The sequence below is a fragment of the Chiloscyllium plagiosum genome, chromosome 12 (genome assembly GCF_004010195.1).
Source record: "Chiloscyllium plagiosum isolate BGI_BamShark_2017 chromosome 12, ASM401019v2, whole genome shotgun sequence".
In the NCBI taxonomy this organism is placed as follows: Eukaryota; Metazoa; Chordata; class Chondrichthyes; order Orectolobiformes; family Hemiscylliidae; genus Chiloscyllium; species Chiloscyllium plagiosum.
Genome location: NC_057721.1, coordinates 63,149,060 through 63,173,641, shown reverse-complemented (window position 1 = coordinate 63,173,641; position 24,582 = coordinate 63,149,060). Strand labels below are relative to the sequence as shown.

At 41.1% G+C, this 24,582-nt stretch overlaps 2 protein-coding genes across 11 annotated transcripts in view; one reads left to right on the top strand and one right to left on the bottom strand.

Moving 5' to 3' along the window:
• Positions 1 to 2,903, top strand: part of cryzl1 (crystallin, zeta (quinone reductase)-like 1) — a 92,659-nt gene extending 89,756 nt beyond the window's left edge. For all 4 annotated transcript variants that reach the window (XM_043701259.1, XM_043701262.1, XM_043701258.1 and 1 more), the window contains 2 exons: positions 120 to 165; positions 1,954 to 2,903. In XM_043701259.1, coding sequence (XP_043557194.1) covers positions 120 to 165; positions 1,954 to 2,053 — 146 coding nt within the window. In that variant the 3' untranslated portion in view covers positions 2,054 to 2,903. The remainder of the gene's footprint in view (positions 1 to 119; positions 166 to 1,953) is intronic.
• Positions 2,904 to 7,067: 4,164 nt separating this feature from the next.
• setd4 (SET domain containing 4) overlaps positions 7,068 to 24,582 on the bottom strand; it is a 30,260-nt gene continuing 12,745 nt past the window's right edge. For all 7 annotated transcript variants that reach the window (XM_043701246.1, XM_043701247.1, XM_043701248.1 and 4 more), the window contains 6 exons: positions 21,262 to 21,691; positions 19,062 to 19,236; positions 18,195 to 18,276; positions 12,789 to 12,869; positions 10,489 to 10,612; positions 7,068 to 7,620 (listed from right to left, as the gene is read on the bottom strand). In XM_043701246.1, coding sequence (XP_043557181.1) covers positions 7,477 to 7,620; positions 10,489 to 10,612; positions 12,789 to 12,869; positions 18,195 to 18,276; positions 19,062 to 19,236; positions 21,262 to 21,691 — 1,036 coding nt within the window. In that variant the 3' untranslated portion in view covers positions 7,068 to 7,476. The remainder of the gene's footprint in view (positions 7,621 to 10,488; positions 10,613 to 12,788; positions 12,870 to 18,194; positions 18,277 to 19,061; positions 19,237 to 21,261; positions 21,692 to 24,582) is intronic.

The window sequence follows — 24,582 nt, the reverse complement described above, 5'->3', positions numbered from 1 at the left end:
AGAAACAGGGAAGATACATTGTACAAAATTCTTCCTTCCATGTCTCCATTGTTTTACATTCATGTATTGTTCCACACCTTGTCACATAGAACTTTATACTCCTAAATGCCATTGTTTAGATATTTTGAAAGACGTGATGGAGAAGCTGTCCTGTGGAACTTTTCGGTAATAGTTTAGTTATTTATTCTAGCCTTTCTTGAGGTTGCACTTTACAGACCACTCACTGGCAGGAAAGCAGATGTGTGGGCCTGTACATTATAAAGTGTCAGCCTGTCCATCTCTATCCCCATTGCAATTTTGAGGGTCAGAGAGACATTAAGTGAGCCTCCCTCCCATGACCCATTGCAGGCCTTTAAATGAGCATTTAATGCCCAGTTTAGGGCTTCATCCTGTCACATCTCTGACTAACCGGGTGACAGGTGAGGCTGATACTCAATGTAAATTTGACCCTGCAGCCTGCTGGCCAGTTAAACACAAGGCAGCATCCTTCTTATCCAATGAGCGCTATCGCTCCCTCACCCCACTTCGCTTTAATTCGTACCAGTTGAAGGCCATCATCACAGTTTAGAGTTCCATATTTATTCTTCCCTTCATTCAACATGCCCTCTCATCCACCTCACCAAGCCTGTACCTGAATGCTCTCGTCCATTGTTGCATTCCAGCTCCTTACCTTCCACCAGTACTAGCACAGCTTTTGCAATTGGTTAGCAGTTTGATGAGGTGACACATCTTCTTGGGGATGGGTTGTCACCTGAAAAATTGAAGTGAGACAGGTTGGCTCACTGAGTGTGGCTCAGCCCTGACATTTAAGCTGGGGTATGGGGAGTCTGCTGTCAGCATTTAATTCAGTTCGCTTTGAAAGACAATTGTCTAATAAATCAGTAATCAAGCTAAGTGCGTCATAGAGATGTATAGCATGGAAACAGACCCTTCGGTCCAACCTGTCCATGCCGACCAGATATCCCAACCCAATCTAGTCCTACCTGCCAGCACACGGCCCATATGCCTCCAAGCCCTTCCTATACATATACCCATCCAAATGCCTTTTAAATGTTGCAATTGTACCAGCCTCCACCACTTCCTCTGGCAGTTCATTCCATACACGTACCACCCTCTGCGTGAAAACGTTGCCCCTTAGGTCTCTTTTATATTTTTCCCCACATGCTAAACCTGTGCCGTCTAGTTCTGGACTCTCCCACCCCAGGGAAAAGATTTTGTCTATTTATCCTATCTATGCCCCTCATAATTTTGTAAACCTCAAAGGTCACCCCTCAGCCTCTGACGCTCCAGCTCCACCTGTATGCATTTCAAGACTTCCAGCACTTCCTCCTCTAATATGGACATGTTTCAAGGTGTCACCATCTATTTCCCTACATTGTATATATTTCATGTCCTTTTCCACAGTAAATACCAATGCAAAATACTCGTTTAGTATCTTCCCCCATTTTCTGTGGCTCCACACAAAGGCCACCTTGTTGACCTTTGAGGGGCCCTAAAATGCCGGGCAGCGCCCGTAGTTAACAGGACGTGACCAGGCGGATTTGACTGAAATCGAAGTATCTACTGAGCTAAAGCCGGCGCCACGGGAAACCTCACCCGGCCCGGACATGGAAAGAATTGACAGATTGATAGCTCTTTCTTAATTCTGTGGGTGGTGGTGCATGGCCGTTCTTAGTTGGTAAAGAAAAGTGCTATAATTAAGATATAAATAGTAAATATATGCGCAGGTATTACACAATACATTTCACTTCATTCACAGCCAAAATGCAGTCTCCAATATTCGATTAGTTATGTAATATAAATACATGTTTGACGATGAGGTGAAAACCACAATCAACTAACTAAACATTTTAGACAGCAGTTTGCCTCGTTTCATAAAGAAAAAGAATGTAAAAGGTATTTTGAAGACTTTGCACAATGTCTAGACATTTCTAACTGCTTGTCTCTTTCCAGGCCTCAGTTGGATGAACCCATTCCAATATATGAAGCCTCAGTTGCTATGGAGATGGTTCAGAAGAAACAAGTCAAGAAAAAACAAGTTGTTCGGCTTTGAGACAGTGTCATGATAACTAATTTCTGTAAACCGCCAAAAACTGGTGTTGATTCCCAAAGCATCTGTGTTATTCTGGGCAAATCAGCAGCTTCAATTCCACTTCAGTACTTGATTATATCCACCTGTTTCCTTACAATGCTGTAGTATGTACCAGAAAAGCTGATCATTTGTAACAGCAAGAATGTGGTTCACTGCATTTATTTGACCTCAGGACTAATTTCAAATTGTTTTGAAACACTCTGAAATCATATGAAAAGATGTATCCAGAGATTGAATTTTGCTAGTTTCTAGCTTATACTGCCCCTTATCAACAGAGTGGTTGATGCACCACCTAGAATATAAGATTGCAGTAGTATAGCCTGCTTGTCTCCAAGGTCAGCTTGGTAGTGTATTGCTGGTAAGGAAACAGTCCAAGTCTGAATGAGCTGCATTGAATTTAATGGTGAGTCCTATTGTTGTCATGTAATATTGCAACAGCTCCCTAACTATAACCACACTGGAAACAAAAGACCATTTTTTAAAAAACTTTGGATAATGTTAAACTATTTCAAAACCGCACCATGTAACCTTTTCTCTGCTTCTATAGCAAGAGTGAAAAAGAAATTAGCTTAATTTGGCTGTGTACCCGCAAGTCCTTCTAAATTAAACTTTTTTTTCTTTCCGGGCTGGTTAGTGTGAGTTGTTTATAGTTCCCTGCACTAGTTTAGTCAAGCATGTTGGCTCAAGCCTGAGCCTTTGTAATCCCAGTGAAATCATTGTCTGCTCTGGGCTGAAGCAATTCTCAGTCCAGCAGTCTCTGACAATTATAGAAAGAAGTTGAATGGGCAATAAATAAAAGTTTTAGAAAGCCTGCTTGCTGAAGTGTCTTTTTCTTGTTAGCTGTGTCAATAAGATCAGATGCTTGAAATTCTATACAAACTCAACAAAAGGAAAATGTATGCTTTCTGGAAATGTTGATCCTGAGCTAATACAAGGCAAAAATGGTTTTTTAAATTTTCAACTCATTCTAATGGTTTTTTTTAAATCTTCAAAACAATTCCAGATGATTGGAAAAGAGCCAATTATGCCATCTAGCAGCAAGTGGTGGTATTTGGAATGCACTGCCTATGAATGTGTTCGAGGCAGGTTTAGTCACGACTTTCAAAAGGCAATGGGATAAGCAGTTAAAGAGAGGATATTTTACAGGAATACAGGGAGACATGTGGAGAATGGGATGACTTGAGCTATTCTTGCAGAGAACCACCATGCACACACTGGGATGAAAGGCCTCTTTTTGTGCTGTAATCATTGTCTGACTATTCCATGATTCTATGGCTACCGAAACTTCAACCCCTCGCTGTCATGTAAAATATGTCATGTGTGTTTGTATTTTATAAATATTTAAGCCCAGTGTATGGCTACTGTTGGTAAAATAAATGGTCATGCAGCTACCATTCCTTCCTAAAAATTGTACAGAAAAATGCCAGAGAACTGCGTCCATGTAGTGAAATCCAATTCAGACATGGTTTTGGGTTGGGGTCCAGATCAAAATTCTGACAAGTGAAAATTTCTTTTGCACAAACAGTACTTTTTTTTCCCTCATAGTTGGGGTGGAAATAGTTTTGCAGTAACTGCCCCAACAGCAATTTATTAAAGAAGTCTTTTATCTTTTTTTTAATTGACTCATTTAAATTTTTGACGTGTAGATTGTAAATTACTGGTTGTACCAATGTAAAAAAAAAAGTACTGTTTATACATGAGAAGTATTTCATTTGCCAATATTTTTTGCTTTTTCAGATGACGCCATTCGAGCTGTTGAGTGTCCTTGTGCCAGATCTGTAAATAGCACCATTGGAAGGGGACCAGTAATTTTCCTGTTGCTTAGCATTACTTTACAAATTAAATAGCAATAGTGAATAGATTCTCAAAATAACTATAAAGCTGGCAATGGAGCACAAATTCATGGTAAAAATCCAATATTCCTTGAAAGTGGACATTTCAGGCTAGTGTTATGATACAAAAAATTCTGTTCAGAATTGGGAGCTGTTCAGTCATCATGTTCAGTGAATTATCGTACTTTCCTTTATTCATCGATGCTGACTTTAGTTATGCTGAATTTTAGAACCAGGGTAATATTATCAACGTTCAAAAATATTATGTGGGTTTGTTTAATTACTGAACTAACAGTGCAAAACAGCACAAAATTGAATAATGTCCCGTTTAAAGTTAAAGGCTGTGTTGAATTGACAGTCCTCAATAGATATGGTTGCAGATGTATGATATTTGCCTCTGGAATCGCTCCTTTAAGTGAAATAAATCCTCTAGCAATTGCGATTGAGTAATTTGGATAGGAAATAGTGTATTTGTGATTGGTAAGGGTCACAATTTAACTTGATGCCATGCCTGCAACAAAAGATCATTGATGGAAGTGGTAGACTCGCACAATACAGAAACAGACCCTTCAATCCGATTCATCCGTGTTTCCAGGTTTCCAAAAGTGAACTAATCCCTATTGTCTGTGTTTGGCCCAAATCACTCTAAACCTTTCCTATTCACATACTTGTTCAAATGTCTTTTGAATATTATAATTGTATTTGCCTCTAACACTTCCTCTGGAAGTTCATTTCATACTTACACTACCCTCCTTTTTCTATTTTGTTTTCTTAAGAATTTGTACTTAAGAATCTACATCTAGGTACCTTTGTGCATAATCTGCTATTTGGCAACTCAAACTTTTCACAGTACTCATGTGAGTTTATGTGACAATAAAGCTAATTATAATTCACATGCTGCCCGAGGTCCCCTTTAACTCTTTCCCTTCTCACCTTAAACCTATGCCCTCTAGTTTTGGACTCCCCTACCCTGGCGAAAAGATCTTGGCTATTACCTTATCCATGCCTTTCATGATTTTATAAACCTCTATAAGGTCACCCCTCAGCCTCCTATGCTCCAGGGAAGAAAAAGTACAAACCTATTCAGCCTCTCCTTGTAACTCAAACCCTTTAAACTCAGTCACATCCTTGTAAATGTTTCTGCACCCTTTCCAGGTCAATAACATCCTATAGAAAGGCGAACAAAATTATATACAGTTTTCAAAACATGGCCTCAACAATATTTTGTAGAGGCACAACATAACTTCCCAACTCCTATACTCAATGTCCTGACTGATGAATGCAAGTGTTTAAAGTGTCTTCATCATCACCTTGTCTACCAGTGACACCACTTTTAAGGAACTATGTATGTGCATCCCTCGATTTTTCTGTTATACAACAGAACCCAGGGCCCTACTATTAATGGCCCTGGTTTGTCTTAAATTGTAACATCTCATACTTATCCAAATCAAACTCCATCCACCACTCCTTGGCCTATTGGCCAACTGATCAAAATCATGTACTCTCATACAACCTTCTTCACTTTCCACGAGACCACCAATTTTGGTGTCTTCCACAAACTTACCAACAAAGCCTCCTATATTCTCATCCAAACTGTTGATATAAATGACAATCAAAAGTGGACACAGCACTGATCCTTGCCCTACACTGCTGGTCACAGGCCTTCAGACTGAAAAGTAACCTACTACCACCACTCTCTCTCCTACCATCAAACAAAATTTGTATCCAATTGGCATGCTTTCCCTGGATCCCATGTGATCTAACCTTACTAACCAGACTACCACATGGAACTTTGTTGAACTTCTATATTCAAGATCGTTGAAGATTATTTTTCTCCAACATTTTCTCCTCTCTCCAAGTACTGATTTCAGCCAGGGTACTGTTCCAAAGCAATGGCTTTTCTCTTCATCTAAGTGTCACTTTCATCTTGACTCTAAACTTTAACTTTAGCAGCTTGTTCCACTTATCAGCAAGCCCTCCCTCTAAGCTGTCACCTCCTGACACAGATCAAGACTTGTGCCACTTATGGTTCTTTCCTCTATGACTGAAGTGCAAAACTAGATGGGGCAATTTAACCACTATTGCTTTGAGGACATTTATTTTCCCTCCTTGTTTAGATGTCCTGGAGCAATACAGTGTCCTGTCCGAGATTCTGAGACTAAACACCAAGGGGAGGAAGCAGTGTAAGCTATAATGAGCAGGCTTTATGATTTAAAAAATAAGCAGAGAGCAAAGACTGTTATTTGTGTTTTTTGTGGCAATTTTTTTTCCCCTCTCCTCCCCTGAAGCTGTCATTATTTACTGAGAATTGGACAGTTGCTGGACCTGCTGATACCTCAACAGTGGAATCATTTTTCATTTGGGAGTCTCTACTGAGAGCGTGGGTAAGTACAGTGTGTACTCATTCAAACTCAGAATGAATGTTTTCCTGCAGCTATAAAGAATAACAGCTGTGGTTCATTCTCTCCCTTCTACACGCCAGCACAACAGCAGTTAACTGAAGGTATTATCCAAATGAGTCTTGTTCCATTCCTCTTCTGTCGTACTTGTATACATTTTTAAAGTGTATGTCCAATTTCTTTTTATTAGTTACTATTGCATTCACTTGCACGTTCAAGCTGTGCACAGAGTACATCAATTGGCAAACAAAATTAGCTAAACTAGTCCAGGCCAGGATTCTGCAGGTCCATGTGTCTCACCAATTTGCTACAGGTACAGTTTCTGTGTAGCTATTTTCTAGTCAACCTGTTTGGAGATGTTATTACAGACTTCTGGAATAGACCACAAGAATTCTTCAGCTGCAGGTACAAACTTGAAGCATCAATGATTTGGAGATGCCGGTGTTGGCCTGGGGTGTACAAAGTTAAAAATCACACAACACCAGGTTATAGTCCAACAGGTTTAATTGGAAGCACACTAGCTTTCGGAGTGACGCTCCTTCATCAGGTGATTTTCTGATGAAGGAGCGTCGCTCCGAAAGCTAGTGTGCTTCCAATTAAACCTGTTGGACTATAACCTGGTGTTGTGATTTTTAACTTTGAAGCATCAATAAACAGATTGACAACTGATCAGGTTTAGTAGACTTAACTACAAAAATTACAATCCCCATGTTTTGAATCATTAAATACATCAGTTTTGTTAAATTTCAGAAAAATAGCTACTTAAAACAGCAGTAATTTTATTGTTGAAAAGCTAACATTACATATTTAAACTGGATTGATCACTCCTCATTTCTTTTATTCCAGTGGGAAGGCAATAATTCATTGGAGAGGTTCCAATGAAATCAAACCGCAAGCACAGCTTTTATGTGAGGAACTGCACACTGTACCAGGTCACTGTGCAACAAATCCCCTTTGCTTTTCCATTGTGTTCTCCTGTAGGGAGTTCATACTGATCATCTTCCCAAGTCTTTCATGAATTACAGCAGTATCAGCAAATGCTGTAGAATTTTTTCCACAACAAATTGTTTTAAACAATAAATGTGGTCTTCCCAGAGCCAAACAGCTGTTCAAGTCTGATCACTATTTACAGTCAAGCAGCAAGGAGTATTGCCTATGATCGTGTGGGAGCAGTAACTCTCATATTTTGTAATACTTCAGCTGAAGCTTGCAGTATCTGTAGTTCTTCTCTTCGAACATTTGCTACCAACTCCAGATGGTCTGAAACCTCAACAATTTCATTTAATAGTCTAGAAATCTGCAAAGATGAAGACAAAAAAAATGTCAGTTAAGTAAAACATTAGAACTACTTGGAAATCCAGAAACTCCAGTCATCCTGTCAACCCCATAACCTTGTCAAACAACCCTGCCAACATCACTCCCTCACTGCACACAGCAGTGCCAGCAATCCATAGATGAGATGTGAATGACCGAATGAAGTTCACTGCGTGTTTAACCAACAGAAACTATTTGACATTCTTGGTTTAGTTACATATTATGTACCTGCTAAATGGGAAAAGTGATTCTTAGGTATTCTTAACCATTCTTCCTGAGCATTACCATCTACATAATATAAGCTATCAACAGCCTGGAACAATATCCAGGCTTCGGCTAACAAGTGGCAAGTAACATCATGCCAGGAATGACCATCTTCAACAAGATATAACTAACCACTTGACATTCAATAGTGTTACCATCACTGAATAGCCCACTATCAAAATCCTGGGGTTACCAGAAACTCAACTGGACTCCCAATATAAATACAGTGGCTAAAAGAGTAGGTCAAAAGCTAGGAATACTGCAGTAAGAAACTCACCTCCTGCTTCCCCAAAGCCTGTCCAACATCTACAAGGCACAGTCGAAGAGTGTAATGGAATACTCAGCTTCAGCAACATCAAGAGGCTGGACATTGTCCATGACAAAGCAGCCCAATTGATTGACACACATCCACATCCACTCTGTCCACCATTGACAAGCAGTAGCATGTAGTGTGTACTATCTACAAGAGTGGACAAGCAGGAAGCTAGAAGAACACAGCAAGCCAGGCAGCATCGGGGGTGGAGGAGTCAACGTTTTGGGTATAACCCTCCTTTGGGAATAGAGGAGGGGTTGAGGGGAGGGTTTTGGGTGGGGAAGGGCAGAGTGGTGAGATAGGGATAGGTGAACACAGGTGGAGGTTACAGTCTGGTTGATCAATGGGAGGAATGAATCCGATTGATGGCTGGAAGGAAGGGAGGGGGACAGGCTGGGATGTGAGTCGGGGGAAGGGAAGGGAGGTTATTTGAAATTGGAAAACTCAAAATGTTGAGTCCTCCAGGCTGTAGGCTGCCCAGGAGGAAGATGAGGTGTTGTTCCACCAATTTGCAGTCTGATTCATTGTGGCAATGGAGGAGGTCGAGGATGGTTGTGTCAGAGAAGGGGAATTGAAATGGGTGGTGAGTGGGAGACCAGGTTGGCCCCTGGGGGCCCAGCTGAGATGCTTGGTGAAACGTGCCCTTAGTTTATGTTTGGTCTTACCGATGTAGACAAGACCACAGCGGGAGCACTGGACAGAGTAAACTAGGTTGGAGGAGGGACAGCTGACACCCATGTCCCACAAGTGAAAAAAGCATTAAAAATAGTTGCTGGACTAGCCAGTGAATGAATAAAACAAATGTCCTTTTTGACCTCAATACTTGCACTTCCCGAAAGCATTTGCGGGCAAAGACCAAGAATCAGCTAGAATAAGAAAATACAATTTTAATAAGTGCCTTCCACTTGAGATGGAGGTGAGTTTTTTTTTCCTGAGTCTTGGAATTACTTTAACAGAAGTGTGGACAAGGTAGATTATTGAATATTTTTAAAGCAGATTTGTGACTGATATGGGAGTCAAAGGTTGTCAGAGATAGGCAAGAATGTTCAGCTGAGGACAAAAATCAGATCAGTCATGATCTTATTAAGTATCAGAGCAGGCTTGAGAGGCTGATTGGCCTCCTCTTATTCCAATTCATCACTTGTGCATATTCAGCAGGGTCAACCTCCCAGCACTAATTTCCGATCACTAGTAACAAAGCACTTTGCTTTTATTTTAATCTGGTAGCTTCTCCATCATCCTCATAAAATAAGTTTGCCCAGTGAAAGTTTTAAAAATGCAAGTATTACTTACAAGAGGTCATTCAGGATGTCGCAAGTTTAATTTTTGAGCCCAAACAGGCATGAAAAGCAATTTACATTTGCTAACATTGGAAGGAGAGACAGAGGTCACACCTCTGTGATTTTAACACATCTCTGGTCACACTTCTGCCTTAGGTGTTTGACTCAGTGCAGAACTCTATTTAAGTACTTTCTTTTATTCTTCTTTTATTCTCAAGAGGGTATTGGTTTGCGGAGACAGAACACTTTCACTGTATCGCTTTAGATATATGTGACAATAAATAAGTCCTTCATCTTGATAAATTGAAAGGCAGGCATGAGGGGTCCAACAGCCACCTCCTGCTCCTACTTTTTAGGTTCTTATGATACAGAGGCCCATTACCCCATTGCTGACTCGTTGAAAGAGTTGCCCAATATGTCTCTCTACTTTCTGACAGTCGTACACCGTTTCCTTTTCAAATATATCGCTGATGTCCTGTGGGAAATTATTACTAAGTTTGCTTCCACCATCTTTTCAGGCAATGCATTCCAGATCATTGCAGCTTCACTGTGAAAAGACAAAATAATCACAGATCCTCTCTGACTCTTTTGATCTTGAATCCATGCTCTCTGGTATAGTGACCCACTCGTCTGTGGGAATAATCTCAATTTCCTGATTCTTAACAAGAGCAGTCACGATTTTGAACACTTTTAAAATCTTCCCTTAGCCTTCTCTGTTTGCAGTTTTTCCAAGGGTGTCCCACGTCATTGAAATCCCTCATCTCTGGCATCATTCTGCTATGTGATCTCTGCATCCCCTCCACCGTCTTGACATCTTCCCTAAACTGTGATCTCAGAACTGTACACAATTTGCTGGTTGAAGATTATCAAGGTTTTAGAAACTTTGTGCATAATTTGCATGTTTGAGTTCATACCTACGGCTCTCTTGAGAAACTAAGGATCCTATGTACAGTTGGCATGATAAAGTGAAACATCACAAGGTAAGAACACTCACATTTTGCATCGCTTTCTGGTTTTCATTGATTAGATGGAAACAGATTTTTTCCGCAAGCTCCAAACTGCCCAACTCATTATCAGCAGTGATAGACAGGCCAAGCAAGACCTTCTTCCTTTGTAAACTGTAAGACACAAAGTATCAATCATTCCAATTTCACCAGAGAGTGGAGCAGCAAGTTTTTCTTATAAAGCTGTTTGAATTCTTTCCTTTCCAGACTCAATGGAAGATTATTTCACCTTTGTTCTCAGAACATAAGCAAGCCTAACAGACCGAGTTTTATTCCTAGCTATCTTGAAATGCTGATGGCTTTTCTCCTTAGTCCATTGATGATGCTGCTCCCCTAATGAATTTTGGTAGGGAACTGGTCCAGTTACAAGGAAAGAGTGAAACAATAAAACAGAAATGGGCCATTCAACCAGACCATGACTGATCTTTATCACAACTCCATTTACTCACCATTGTCCCACATCTGTTGAAATCCTTAACACAAAGCATTCAACCTCAATCCTGAAATGCTCAGTGACTCATCCTGCACAGCCGTTTGGAGATGGGGAGTTCCAGATTTCACTCCTAAACACATCTCTAAATTTTAAAATTACCATCTTGTTCTGATTCCCCCACCATAGGCAACAATTTCCCTAAATCCCCACCATCAAATCTCTTTATCATTTTAATTAGCTCAGTTAAATCACCTCAAACATTCTAAAATCAAGCAAACATGTTTATGCAGCTTGCTTGTATAATTTAACCTTTTTGAGCCCTGGCAACATTCTGGTGAGTTTGTCAATATATACTTCAAGTTCCACATCCAAAACTGAATACAATCCTCCAGAGACGGTCTGGTCAAGGCTTTATACAATCGAAATATCACATCCTCACTTTTGAATTCCAATTTCCTTAAGATGAAGGTCAATATTCTATTAGCCTTTTTGGTTATTTCTGTACTTTTAAAGAATTCTTGTATGGGCTTTGAGCATCGTTCACATTCGTTCTCCATCCCTAATTATCCCTTGAACAGTGTGGCCTTCTAAGACCATTTCAGAGCTCAGTTATGAGTCAGTCATATTTTTGTGGGCCTGGAGTCACACGTGAGGGAGACATTGTGAGGACAGCAGGTTTCTTTTTCCAAGAGGACATCAGTGCAGCAGATGTGGTTTTTTAATAACAATCAACAATGGTTACATTCGCACCATTACTGAATTCAAATTTCGCCATCTGCCATGGTTGGATTCCAACCCATAACCCCAGAACATCAGCCCGGTGCTCCGGATTTGTGATCCAACTTTTGGCAATTTATATAAACGCCTATAAGGCAACTCCATTCTTCCCACTCAGCTATTTTAGGCTCCTTTATACACAATTCATTTCCTCTCTTCCTCCACAGTGATCAATCATTTCTTCAACTAGACCTCATTTTCATCCAATCAATATAGCTGTGCTTCCACCCATCTCCATTCCTATTTACCATTCTCCTTTAGTTCTTTTTAATGTTTACTCAGTTTACGCTTCTAATTCACTTGTTTTATTTATACCATATATATTTATGAAGATATCTCTCAAGCATATAAATGTCTTCACCTTACCAATGACGTCTTACCATTTTTTTCTCCTCACACTGTGGATATGCCCCTCACATCTCCCCAACTAAATTAAATCCTTCTTTGCTGCTCTATTTATCCTTTCTGTAAGGTTCCGTTTTGTTGGTGAAGCCATTCCATCCAAAAAAATCCATCTCCAGAACCTGATGCTTCCCTTTCACACAATCATTCTCGCTAGGCACTGACAAACTCATTCTTCTCCTGTCTGGTCCAATGCTTGGCTTTAGAAGTAATGCAACAACTCCAACTGTAGAGGTTCTGCTTATTAATCTAGAACCTAATTATTTTGAATTCCTTCACACAATCTCGCACCTATTCCTACATGAGAAACCATGGTCTCTGAATTCTGACTCTACCATTCCCACAACATTTATTCTTTGCCTTACAATGTCCTGTGCATCCTCGAATTTTCATGGCTCGCGTGTACAAAATAAATCACTTAACCATCTAACTAGAGAATCCTTGCATGCATTTTCATCTGTAGTTTATCATAACACAAGCTCTAAGTTCAATTAGAAGTGGCAAAAGGAACAAGCATCTTTTAAAGGACTCAAACCTTTTAAGAACTAGCATAGACCACTCTCTCTCAGGCATTCTCCCAGTCATTCTTTTGGTCAAGTTAAATGGTGCAAACATTCGTGAAGGATACCCGGTAGTTATAAAATGCAGAATTCTTTCGCTGAATGTTAAGACACCTACTATTCCTCTGCTCTAAGACAGAAGATCTTAAGAACTGTCAGAAGCCTCCAAGATGGTCCATCGAATCCAAACGTCAGGTTTCTGGAAACAAAGAAGAATAAAATGGTACCTGGATTGATTGTAAAACAAAGATTTCACTAAGAAAACAAACTTGTTAAAATAACTCTGGTACACTTGCATTGATTAACTTGAGGCTGAATGCGTAATCAGAGTTTTTGCTGTTTAGATGTTAAATTTTGCTTCTTATTTTACAATCTTGAAATGAAACTTCGGAGAAGCTCTGGGAGGTGCACCCATTTTGGCCCCAGACCAGACTCGCAATTTTTTATTATGATCCCAAACAATTTCATCAAATTATGCCACATTCTAGTTAGGGACCAGTAACCTTTGTTTTGAAGTATATAAAGGGGAGTTCCAGTGAACTTTCAAAGAGGATAAAGCCAGCTTCCACAGTTCTGAACAAACAATAGTTTACCAATCAAGGTTAAAAATCACACAACACCAGGTTATAGTCCAACAGGTTTAATTGGAAGAACAAATTTTTGGAACGTCAGGTTCCTGACGAAGGAGTAGTGCTCCAAAAGCCTGTACTTCCGAATAAACCTGTTGGACTGTAACCTGGTGTTGTGAGATTTTTAACTTTGTCCATCCCAGTCCAACCCTGGCACCTCCACATCATGTTTACCGTACAAGTTAGAGAGTAATATCATGTACAATATAGATGCAAATTATTTCTAACGCCCAGAATTTACAGAATCTGTGGTAAATACAGACAGACTGTGACTGAATATTCCAAAAGGCATTTTTTTTAAAAATCATTTGTAGGATGTGGATGTCACTGACTGGCCAGCATTTATTGCCTGTACCTAACACATAGCAAATGTCATCATGAGAAATCATATGGATTTTTCAGTAGCTCTCCCCAGACATTAATGGCATGATGGTCATTAAATCTCATCCAACTACAGAAGGAATTACAATTTGTCATTTATTGCTGATCCAGCCTTGGAACCCCCTCTCAAGAGTTGCACCATTATGGACTGCTCCTGCTCTAAGTCAATTAGAATTCTGTCTTGGTCTACACTCCCCTCCCCTGCCAGACTCCAGCACTAATTCACCACCATTTCTCTGACTCTTCGTTGACAGCGGACTTCACCAAACCAGATCTGTCCCTGAGTTTTTCCTGAGCTCTAATCCTGCTCAGCTGCATGAAGCAAATACAGCTCTAAGACTTCTCAATCCCCAAAAATCTCAGGTGCACTGAAGAATTAATGCTCACTGACTCCCACTCTCACAGCTTCCCCCAATATAGAGCCAGTGACTTTGTCAGCTCCTCGTGACTTCTTCTGATTCCTACCTCCACAGAGCTAGTCAACTGCTCTTCAATTCTTCTCAGCAGAAGAGCTCACAATCAGTTGCACAGACATAGGAGCTTACCCGTTCCTTGGGGTGGCACGGTGGCTCAGTGGTAAGCATTGCTGCCTCAGTGCCAGGGACCTGGGTTTGATTCCAGCCTCGGGCGACTGTATGTGTGGAGTTTGCACATTCTCCCTGTGTCTATGTGGGTTTCCTCCGGGTGCTCTGGTTTCCTCCCACAGTCCAAAGATGTGCAGGTTAGGTGATTTGACCGTGGTAAATTGTCCATAGTGTTAGGTGCATTAGTCAGAGGGAAGGAAGTCTGGGTGGGTTACTCTTCGGACTTGTTGGGCCGAAGGACCTGTTTCCACACTGTAGGGCATCTAATCTAATCTAATCTAAACGGTGTTTCAAAACTGCCCTGAATTGTCTGAAGTGACCTGCTGAAGCCATTGCAATAAACTCTGCTCCTACTTTCAAGTAAAGTTGAATGTTGGCATGTAAAGTCTTTTGGAATGGTCTGCTCTCTGCATGTTGTATTCCCAGGACATTAGAAATTTGTTCCTTCATCCACCATGGAGCAGAAACACACAGTGACCAAAAAGAGTTTATTTCAGTCTAACTAATTTCCCTTTCCATGCCCTGTTCACTCAATGTCATTGATGCCTTGCTGGACTACAGTATTATAAACCCAGAGGACCAACAATCTTGATCAATGTCAGCAGATTCCTGAGTGGTGGCGATGTCACTGCTGAGTCTAATTCAGTTCTTTGCAAAACATTGATACAGCCACAATGCTGAGCTTTCAATCAATACTTTCCACGAGTATTATTCTCTTCTAAGGACTGGGATTCAGACCGAATGTAACCCAACAGCACATTGATTAAAATTAGTACAGAAAGGGATCAAACTTTGCTCAATGTCTTTATTATGGATTAGATAAACATACTGAGCCACTGAAGGAAGTGGGTTACAGGTTTCATCCTGGATTTCAAATGATATCTAATACAGACAAGGTGTTGCAGGAAAACACCAAGCAGTGATATGTAATTTTCAATGTGGTTAGAAAAGTTAGAGTTGGGAAAAATCACAAACTTGATTATGGGTTCAGTGCACACTCTACAGCCAGGTTGTGGGAACAGCCAGTCAGCAGCAATTGGTAGCATTCTTCCCTCTGATCAAGGAGATGATAGGTTAAACTTTTGCTCCAGAGACCTGAGTACAATATGTAGATTCTTGATGCAGGACATAGCACTGCACTGTCAGAGATACTGTCCATTGGGCAGGTATTACACTGAAGCCCATCTCCTCTTTCAGGTGAATGCTAAAGATCCCGTGGGACTATTTCAGAGAGGTCCAGGAGAATTAACCTTTTTTTTTCCTGAATTAACATAACTAAAAAGCAAAACTGCACAAAAGATTCCTGCTGTCTTATAATCTCGATGATTATGGCGTGCAGCCAGAGCTAAACATACTGCTGACTGGCTGCAATCCCAATAGGTGGCCCATGTGTGCCTGTGGGGGTAACACAAGTTTACTCAGCCCCTGCTTCTTAAAGGGGAAGTGCATTTTGACTGTCACAGCCTGAATAAACTGTGTGTTGCTGTAGCCATGGTGACAGTTTTTAAAACTCAGTATTAGAGAGAGATTCCCTGGAGAGTAATGGGATTTTGTTGACATTAGAATTTATGAGCTAATAAAGTAAGCAGTATAATGCCCAAGGCTTTCAGATAGAAGATTCTAGAATTGTTTCTTGGGCTTAGGATAAAGCTTGGAAATAAGCTTTTAGGTTTCAGGATTGTAGACATTGCAGCTGAAGCTAGATGTAAAACAAACAGCTGTTATGAGAAAGGGAGGTAATTCAGGACCATTAAGAAAGAGGTTACCTCTATGTAAGGAGATCAGTTTAAAAGTTCCATGTCAGAAGGGTTGTGTGAAGCTCAGAAAGTCTAGGCTCAGTTATATGACAAATCAAGGAAGAAACTATTAGATTCTCATGACCAAGAATTAAAGTCAAACTCCACGTGGGTCAGAGAAGGTATTTTTTATCAGGTGTTTGAGTACTATAATGGAAAGCTATTGTTGGGATTAAAAGGATCATATTTTACTGCTGGTTTCAAAATGTGCATTATATGTAAATTGTTTGGTTTATTGTATTCTATTCTTCCGTGTAATAAACTTTGGCGTTATTGTTAAAGCTGTGTTCCCCAGGAATCAGTGTTGAGACTCTTTGTTTCCAATTTAATGATTTGCAGGTGTGTGTTCATGGCAAAATCTCCAAATTTGATGATGATATTAAGCTAGGGAGAATAGTGGTTTGTAAGGATGATGCTAAGCGACTTCAAAGGGGCATTGACAAGTACACCAAATGGGCAGATACTTTGCAGATGAATTTCAATGCAGAGAAATATGAGTTAATGCATTTTGTAGGAGAAACAGGGGAGACAATAGAGACTCAATGGTACAACTTTGAGGAAAGTACAGGAGCAGAGGGACCTCAGGGTTCACGTACATTATTCTCTGAAGATGGCCAGTCAAGTTGAAACAGTTGTTAAGAAGGCTAATAGGATCCTTGGGTTTATAAATAGAGGCACAGAGTATAAAAGCAAGGAAGTGATGCTATAATTCTGTGATACCCCCTTTTAGAGTCTCTGTTATCTCCCCACACAGCAAAACACGGTCAGCTTTGCAATGCCAGTAATGTGGCATGCACCAGGCTGAGAGACTCAGTCATCAAAACGGAGACCCACCAATGACTAACTCTCTGCGAATGCCATCTTCATCCCAATCCTTCCAACCTGCATCTCCGGGCATGCACAGTACCATGCAGGAACAAGCACACTTGCAAGTGCAAGATGGTTGCATGGGTAGTGCATGAAGTGGCCAAAAGCAGACCAGCTATCTTTGGACAGCCAGGTTCCCATTGAACCAACACCAGGGCACTGAGAATCTAACTCTGCAGTTCTTGAATCTGTTAAAACCACATAGTTACACATGTTGGGCGCTGATTCATGACCTGATGACAGAATAAACAGGATATGGTACCTATCGTTTGATGTGGGAGAGATATGTGCCACAAAACAATTGTACCCACCCTTAAGAATCAATAATCTAATCTGTATGTGTAAAGGGCACTGGCAGGCAGCTGACTACTCTGTGTGCAGTATTCTTTGAAGTTAGCAAATGCAAGGCAAAAAGTGAGTTCCCAAAATTAAACTGGACGTGTTTTTTTGTAAGAATTCCTGTGATGAAGAAAATAATAAGGCTATCCTGATTTCCTGTAGTGGATAGGTTAATACATCTAACTTTGCCTCTTTGCATAAAAAAAGTCACATTCGTGAGCTCTGTACACCGCAAGTCTGGGGGAGTGTTTTTCAGCTGGAGAGAATGACAGAATGCATAAGGCGGCACACCCAATCTGAGTCTGTACCTTGTGAAGGATCCATGGCCTGAACAGTAACACTCTGATCAAGTCTGAAGCAAACCACTCCAGTCACACTAACACTGAGTCCAGTCAACTGTTACTGAACTGAATCAGTGGAGATGGAGCCCAGAGAAAGAGGGAGAGAAAATTTAAGCACTCAAAAGGAATTTTTCTCTCTCTCTCTCTGAGCTCCAAATCCCCCTATTCCTTGACTCATTTTCCACCCCACATCAGCATAAATACCACCTTCTCCGAGCTGTTATCAATTTTGAAGGAGGGTCACTGAAACATTAATCCTGTTTCTTTCTCCACAGATGCTGCCAGACCTACTGAGTTTCTCCAACTATTTCCGATTTTGTGGGTTTTCCTCAACAGTGCTTGGTGAAGTTGTTAATTGAGGTACAAAAGAGAGATTGCTGGAAACACTCAGCTGGTCTAGCAGCATGTGGAGAGAAATCAGCATTAACTCTGATTTCTCTTCACGGATGGTGCCAGACCTAGTGAGCTTTTCCAGCAATTTCTGTTTTTGTTTCTGATTTACAGCATCCGCAGTTCTGTCAGTTTTTATTAATCTGTTTTTCCCAATCAGGTAATTTTAACCAGCCATGAGACACCACAATACTTACTCCAGGAGGCCTTCATCCTGTAGAAACAACATCTTCCTGTTCACTAGTTTGTCCTTTTCAGAAATGTGGTTGCAAAGGAGTTCTGAAAGCAAGATTAAAAAGTGTATGACTTCAAATTTAAAGCTCCACCTTTTCCATTTATTCAACAAGTAATGATGCAACATGGGAATAAAACTGAATTAGAAAAATGTCCACAAAGTGTGTCCTGACAACAGGTCCACAGTCAGTCACCATTCCTTCACTGCCAATATCCTGGAACTCTCTCCATCATGGCATTGTGGGTGTACCTATACCAAATGGACTGCAGCAATTCAAGATGGCAGCTCAGTACCATCTTATCAAGGGCAATAAGGAATGGGCAATAAATGCTGACTTTGTCAACAACCATCCCATGAACGAATTTAAAAAGGTCCAAGAGATTCCTGAAACATTGCCAAGCTGACAAATCAGGAAAGGAAATACAAATTTAAACAATCCCTCCTTGTTGGCAAAGTGAAGACCTCAGCTACACCCATCTAGAATTTACTGTTTAATGAAGTCAATGCTTATTGAATGAGGTAGAAATCATTTCCTCCATCCCATGGATTTTCCATCAGTTAAAGTTGCCCACAACAGACTTGTTCTTAAACATTTTCTGGTGGCTCGTTTCAAAGTATCTTTTACAGATAGGGAGAGAAGTATTCCTGTTCTTCCAACCCGAGGTGCAACGGGCAAACTGGAGAAGAGGCAATAAGTAACTCAGGAGATAGGGAACCTAGTTGCCACCTCTGGCATAAAATGGTCCACGTTGTAAAATGTTACAGATAACTGGAGAAGAGACCAGTCTGAAGTGCAGCCTGCCTTTCAGCTGAGTTGGTGTAGCCTCACCTTTATTGACATATACGACATTGTGTGGATTGCTGTTTGTGAGAAATCCGTACTCCAGCAGGAGCCGCTGGTTGTCATGTGGGCCGTAGCAGATGAAAACCTGCTCATACCGCCTGCACTTTGTCACTGTTCGGATTTCATAATGTTTGCTTTTCTGGTTGAAAGCAGCTGTTACCTGCAAGTATAGAAATAAGAGTTAAACCCAATTTAAATTAACTCCTGATGTCAGCCCCTTGTTTAACTCTCTCCATGGCCTCACCCCTGCCCAATCTCTGTAACCTTTACACAGTTGTTCTCAGTCTGGCATCTTGGAATGCCAGCTAATGTTATCAATGTACAAGGCATATCGCAGGCAGGAAGCTGGTTTGATAGATCATATTTTTGATTTGTTTTGGATTTAACAAAGTTGCCCCTTGCTGTAACATAGACACACAATGCTGCAGATTTTGATTTCATGATCAAACTCAACCATCCAGGTCAAGGCAGTCCATTTGATTGGCACCATACCCATCACCTTCGCTATTCATTCACTTCACCATGACACACAGGCAGCAGTGGGTACCACTTACAAGATGCTCTGATATAACCTTACTGAGCCTTTTCCAAAAGCAGCTTCCATTACCTGCAAATTTTACCAGCTGGAAGGACAAGGGTAGAAAATGCCTCAGAAAATGCAAGTTTCACAACCATTCTGTTTTGTGGAACCCCCTCCCTAACAGAACAGTGAAGGTCCCTACCCCAGATGGATCGTTGCAGTTCAAGCCACCACCACTTTCTCCAATTCAATCTGGAATGGGTAATAATTTCTGCCTCGCCAGTGCTGCCCATATCCCAGGGACAAATAAAAAAAGTACACCTTTGAAATCCTCTGTAAAACCTCTCTCTTGAGCCATGATTTTAGACTCCCTACTTTTACCTTTTCCTGTGGTCATGATGTGGACGTGCCGGTGTTGGACTGGGGTTGACTAAGTCAGAAGTCACCTGATGAAGGAGCAGCACTCTGAAAGCTCATGATTTCAAATAAACCTGTTGGACTGTAACTTGGTGTCATGTGACTTCTGACCTTTTCCTGTGGTCAGCATCTACTTTTGTCCGATTAAGATTCCGTGAGGTTTTTCCATGATACAAAAGATGCGTGTTGCTGCTGTTAAACCCCTGAACTTTGCTGCCTTTACGATGTACCTAAATCCTTTCCCCTCCCCCATCCCCTTCATCCTTTCCTCACATTGAGATCTCCTGGCGAGAAAGCAGAGCAGCAAGAGGAGAGAGAGCTCAGTACCTGCTCCCTTCCCAGCTCTGAAAACAGTTGCTAGGAGAGCATTAATCAATAGCTCAGGTTGGCTCTAAATCAAGTTGTTCCTTCCTGTGGGGAATGATATTAACATTTCGCTCCTGTCAGAAGAATCTGCAAAGCATTTGGCGAGGTTGTCAACTGAAGATATGAGGAGATAGAAAACAACAAGACGAGATGACAAAGTAGAACAGCAGGGAATGTAACACAAATCTTAAAATGAATGCAGGAACATGTATGAAAGAGAACTGAATTTGTGCTTTGACTGCAGAGAGGAGTGGGCGCCAGTGCATATTTGAGTCGGTCATTCAAAATAATGCAACTAAACCAGTTCTTTCCCTAGCTACTGTCAGTTCTAAAGAAGGACACGAAACATTAACTCTGCTTTGGCTCCACAGATACTGCCAGACCTGCTAAATTTCTCCAACAATTTCTGTTTTTGTTTCAGATTTCCAGCTGGAAATCAACAATGTAAACATCGGATAAAAGCAAATTATTGCGGATGCTGGAATCTGAAACCAAACGAGGAAATGCTGGAAAATCTCAGCAGGTCTGGCAGCATCTGTAAGGAGACAAAAGAGCTTTGACAAAGGGTCAGTTAGACTCGAAACGTCAGCTCTTTTCTCTCCTTACAGATGCTGCCAGACCTGCTGAGATTTTCCAGCATTTTCTCTTTTGGTGTCAAAAATGTAAACCATGATCCCAGACTGGGACAGTGATGACGGTGTATGGAAAAGAGAAGCACGATACTTTTAAAGATTAAATTCAATTCGCTAAACTTCAAAGCAACCACCACTGTTGTCATGAAGCATGAATGTGTAACATTTGTCAAGAGGCATGTGCTAAAAGGTTGATGATGTATCCTAACCGGAGAGTGCTAGCCTTTTAGACTTGAGCCTGTTTTCTCACCTGAGCAGAGGGACTGTGATTCAGGAGGTCCAAATATGGTGCCAAGGCATAGACATTTGGTTCTTGGGTCAAGAACTCACTCTGCTTATGCTCCATATAAATCGTCCTGGTATTGATACTGCACCAAGCCCAGCGGAAGGCGTCATAAGTAAAAACTTTCTCTACAAGCTCTGAAAATAAGGGTTGCAACGAACCAAAGAAGCATTTCGAAGCAAGGTACAGCTGCTGAACCATTCTCTTTTGCTCATGAATCCTCTTAACCAGTGGGCTGGGAAACAGCTCAATTACTTCCTCTGGCAAATAAACTGGGCATGTGTATGTCTTTGGTAACACATCAATATAGGGCTTCCACGGAGACCGGCTCCCAAAATGTCTCTCAGCAATGAGAAAAGTACACAAGGCTTGGAGGGGAGACAAACAAGGCTTCCACCTAGAAATAAATAAATGAAAATTTTAACAATACAAATGCATCGTGCTATATAAAAGAAGCATCAATTTCTAAAAGGTGCAAGAACGAATTTAAATAATGACACACACTGTTATGATTTGTTCCAGCACCAAAAGAAAAGTACAATAGGAAATTTATAGAATCCATTTAATTTTGCAGCACTGACGGTGACAATTCTGATCCATGATATGTGTCAGTTCCCTGGAAGAGGTATTTCATTTGTCTCATTTCCCAGCATTTGCGTAGCAAGTGGAGGATTTTTATTAAAAAAGACATGTTAAAACTTATTAAACCTATTCATTATGAAAAGATAAAGTGATTTAGGAATATTGTTGACCAGGTTGATCATTACTAGACAAAGAAAATATCTTTCACATTTCAATGACGGCTGTCTTTTTAAAAAGATAAAATTAAATGACATCGATATTTCTGTGCTTGGCATTGCTGAGTAAATTGAAAGCTAGTTGAATAGCCAACTGCTGAGCCTGTTCCTATGATCCTAGAAGAACCTTCAAAAGGCACCTACTTATACGAAAGACAAATTTAAGTGTCTTATTACATCCACTAGGTTCATCCACTAAACTTTAAGAGTCGTGTTTGAGCTCAGAATGCATCCTGTAAGGCCTGCATGCAAACATGAGGCTCTTTAGCTTATTTACACTTTTTAAAAATTCATTCATAGGATTAGAGCACTGCTGACTAGGCCAGCAGTTAATATTTAAATGGGCATTTAATATTGCCCATGCCCAAGTGCCCAGAGGGCAGTTAAACGTCAACGACATGGCTGTGGGTCTGGAGTCACATGTAGGACAGACCAGGTAAGGATGGTAAATTTCCTTCCATAAAACAGATGGGTTTTTCCAATAATCAGCAATCATTTCATGGTCATCATTAGACTCTTAATTTCAGATTTTGTATGGAATTAAAATCCTGCCACGGCAGGATTTGAACCCGAATTTGAACCTGTGTCTCTGGAATAACAGTCCAATGATGACACCACCAGGCCATTGCTTCCCCATAACTAGTTCCTACTAATAGTTCCTAAGAACATTACAGCGCAGTACAGGCCCTTCGGTCCTCGATGTTGCGCCGTCCTGTCACACCAATCTGAAGCCCATCTAACCTACACTATTCCATGTGCGCCAATATGCTTGTCCAATGACGACTTAAATGTACTTAAAGTTGGTGAATCCACTACCGTTGCAGGCAAAACATTCCATACCCTACTACTCTCTGAGTAAATAAACTACCTCTGACATCTGTCCTAAATCTATCACCCCTCAATTTAAAGCTATGCCCCCTCGTGCTCGCCATCATCATTCTTGGAAAAAGGCTCTCCCTGTCCACCCTATCTAACCCTCTAATTATCTTGTATGTCTCTATTGAGTCACCTCTCAACCTTCTTCTCTCTAATGAAACAACCTCAAGTCCCTCAGCCTTTCCTCATAAGACCTTCCCTCCATACCAGCCAACATCCTTGTAAATCTCCTTTGCACCAAAGCTTCCACATCCTTCTTATAATGCGGTGAGCAGAACTGTACACAATACTCCAAGTGCGGCTGCACCAGAGTTTTGTACAGCTTAGCATAATCTCCTGGTTCCGGAACTCGATCCCTGTATTAATAAAAGCTAAAACACTGTATGCCTTCTTAACAACCCTGTCAACCTGGGTGTCAACTTTCAAGGATCTGTGTACCTGGACACCAAAATCTCTCTGCTCATCTACACTACCAAGAATCGTACCATTAGCTCAGTACTTTGCATTCCAGTTACTCCGACCAAAGTGAATCACCTTCCACTTGTCCGCGTTAAACTCCATTTGCCACCTCTCAGCCCAGCTCTGCAGCTTATCTATGTCTCTCTGTAACCTACAATATCCTTCGTCACTATCCACAACTCCATCGACCTTAGTGTCGTCTTCGAATTTACTAAACCACCCTTCTACACCCTCGAACAGCAATGGACCCAACACCGACCCTTGCGGTACACCACTGGTAACTGGACTCCAGGATGAACATGTCCCATCAACCACCACCCTCTGTCTTCTTTCAGCAAGCCAATTACTGATCCAAACTGCTATATCTCCCACAATCCCATTCTTCCGCATTTTGTACAATAGCCTACTGTGGGGAACCTTATCGAATGCCTTGCTGAAATCCATATATACTACATCAACCGGTTTACTCTCATCTAACTGTTTGGTCACCTTCTCAAAGAACTCAATAAGGTTTGTGAGACATGACCTACCCTTCACAAAACCCTGCTGACTATCCCTAATCAAATTATTCTTTTCTAGATGATTAAAAATCTTATCTCTTATAACCTTTTCCAACACTTTACCAACAACTGAAGTAAAGCCCACTGGTCTATAATTACCAGGGCTGTCTCTACTCCCCTTCTTGAACAGGGGAACCACATTTGCTATCCTCCAGTCTTCTGGCACTATTCCTGTAGACAATGACGATTTAAATGTCAATGCCAAAGGCTCGGCAATCTCCTCCCAGGCTTCCCAGAGGATCCTAGGATAAATCCCATCCGGCCCACGGGACTTATCTATTTTCACACTCTGCAGGATTTCTAATACCTCTTCCTTGTGAACCTCAATCCCACCTACTCTGGATCAGTGGTGCTGGAAGAGCACAGCAATTCAGGCAGCATCCGAGGACAGGCAAAATCGACGTTTCGGGCAAAAGCCCTTCATCAGGAATAAAGGCAGAGAGCCTGAAGCGTGGAGAGATAAGCTAGAGGAGGGTGGGGGTGGGAGAGAGTGGCATAGAGTACAATAGGTCAGTGGGGAAGGAGATGAAGGTGATAGGTCAGGGAGGAGAGGGTGGAGTGGATAGGTGGAAAAGGAGCTGGGCAGGTCCGACAAG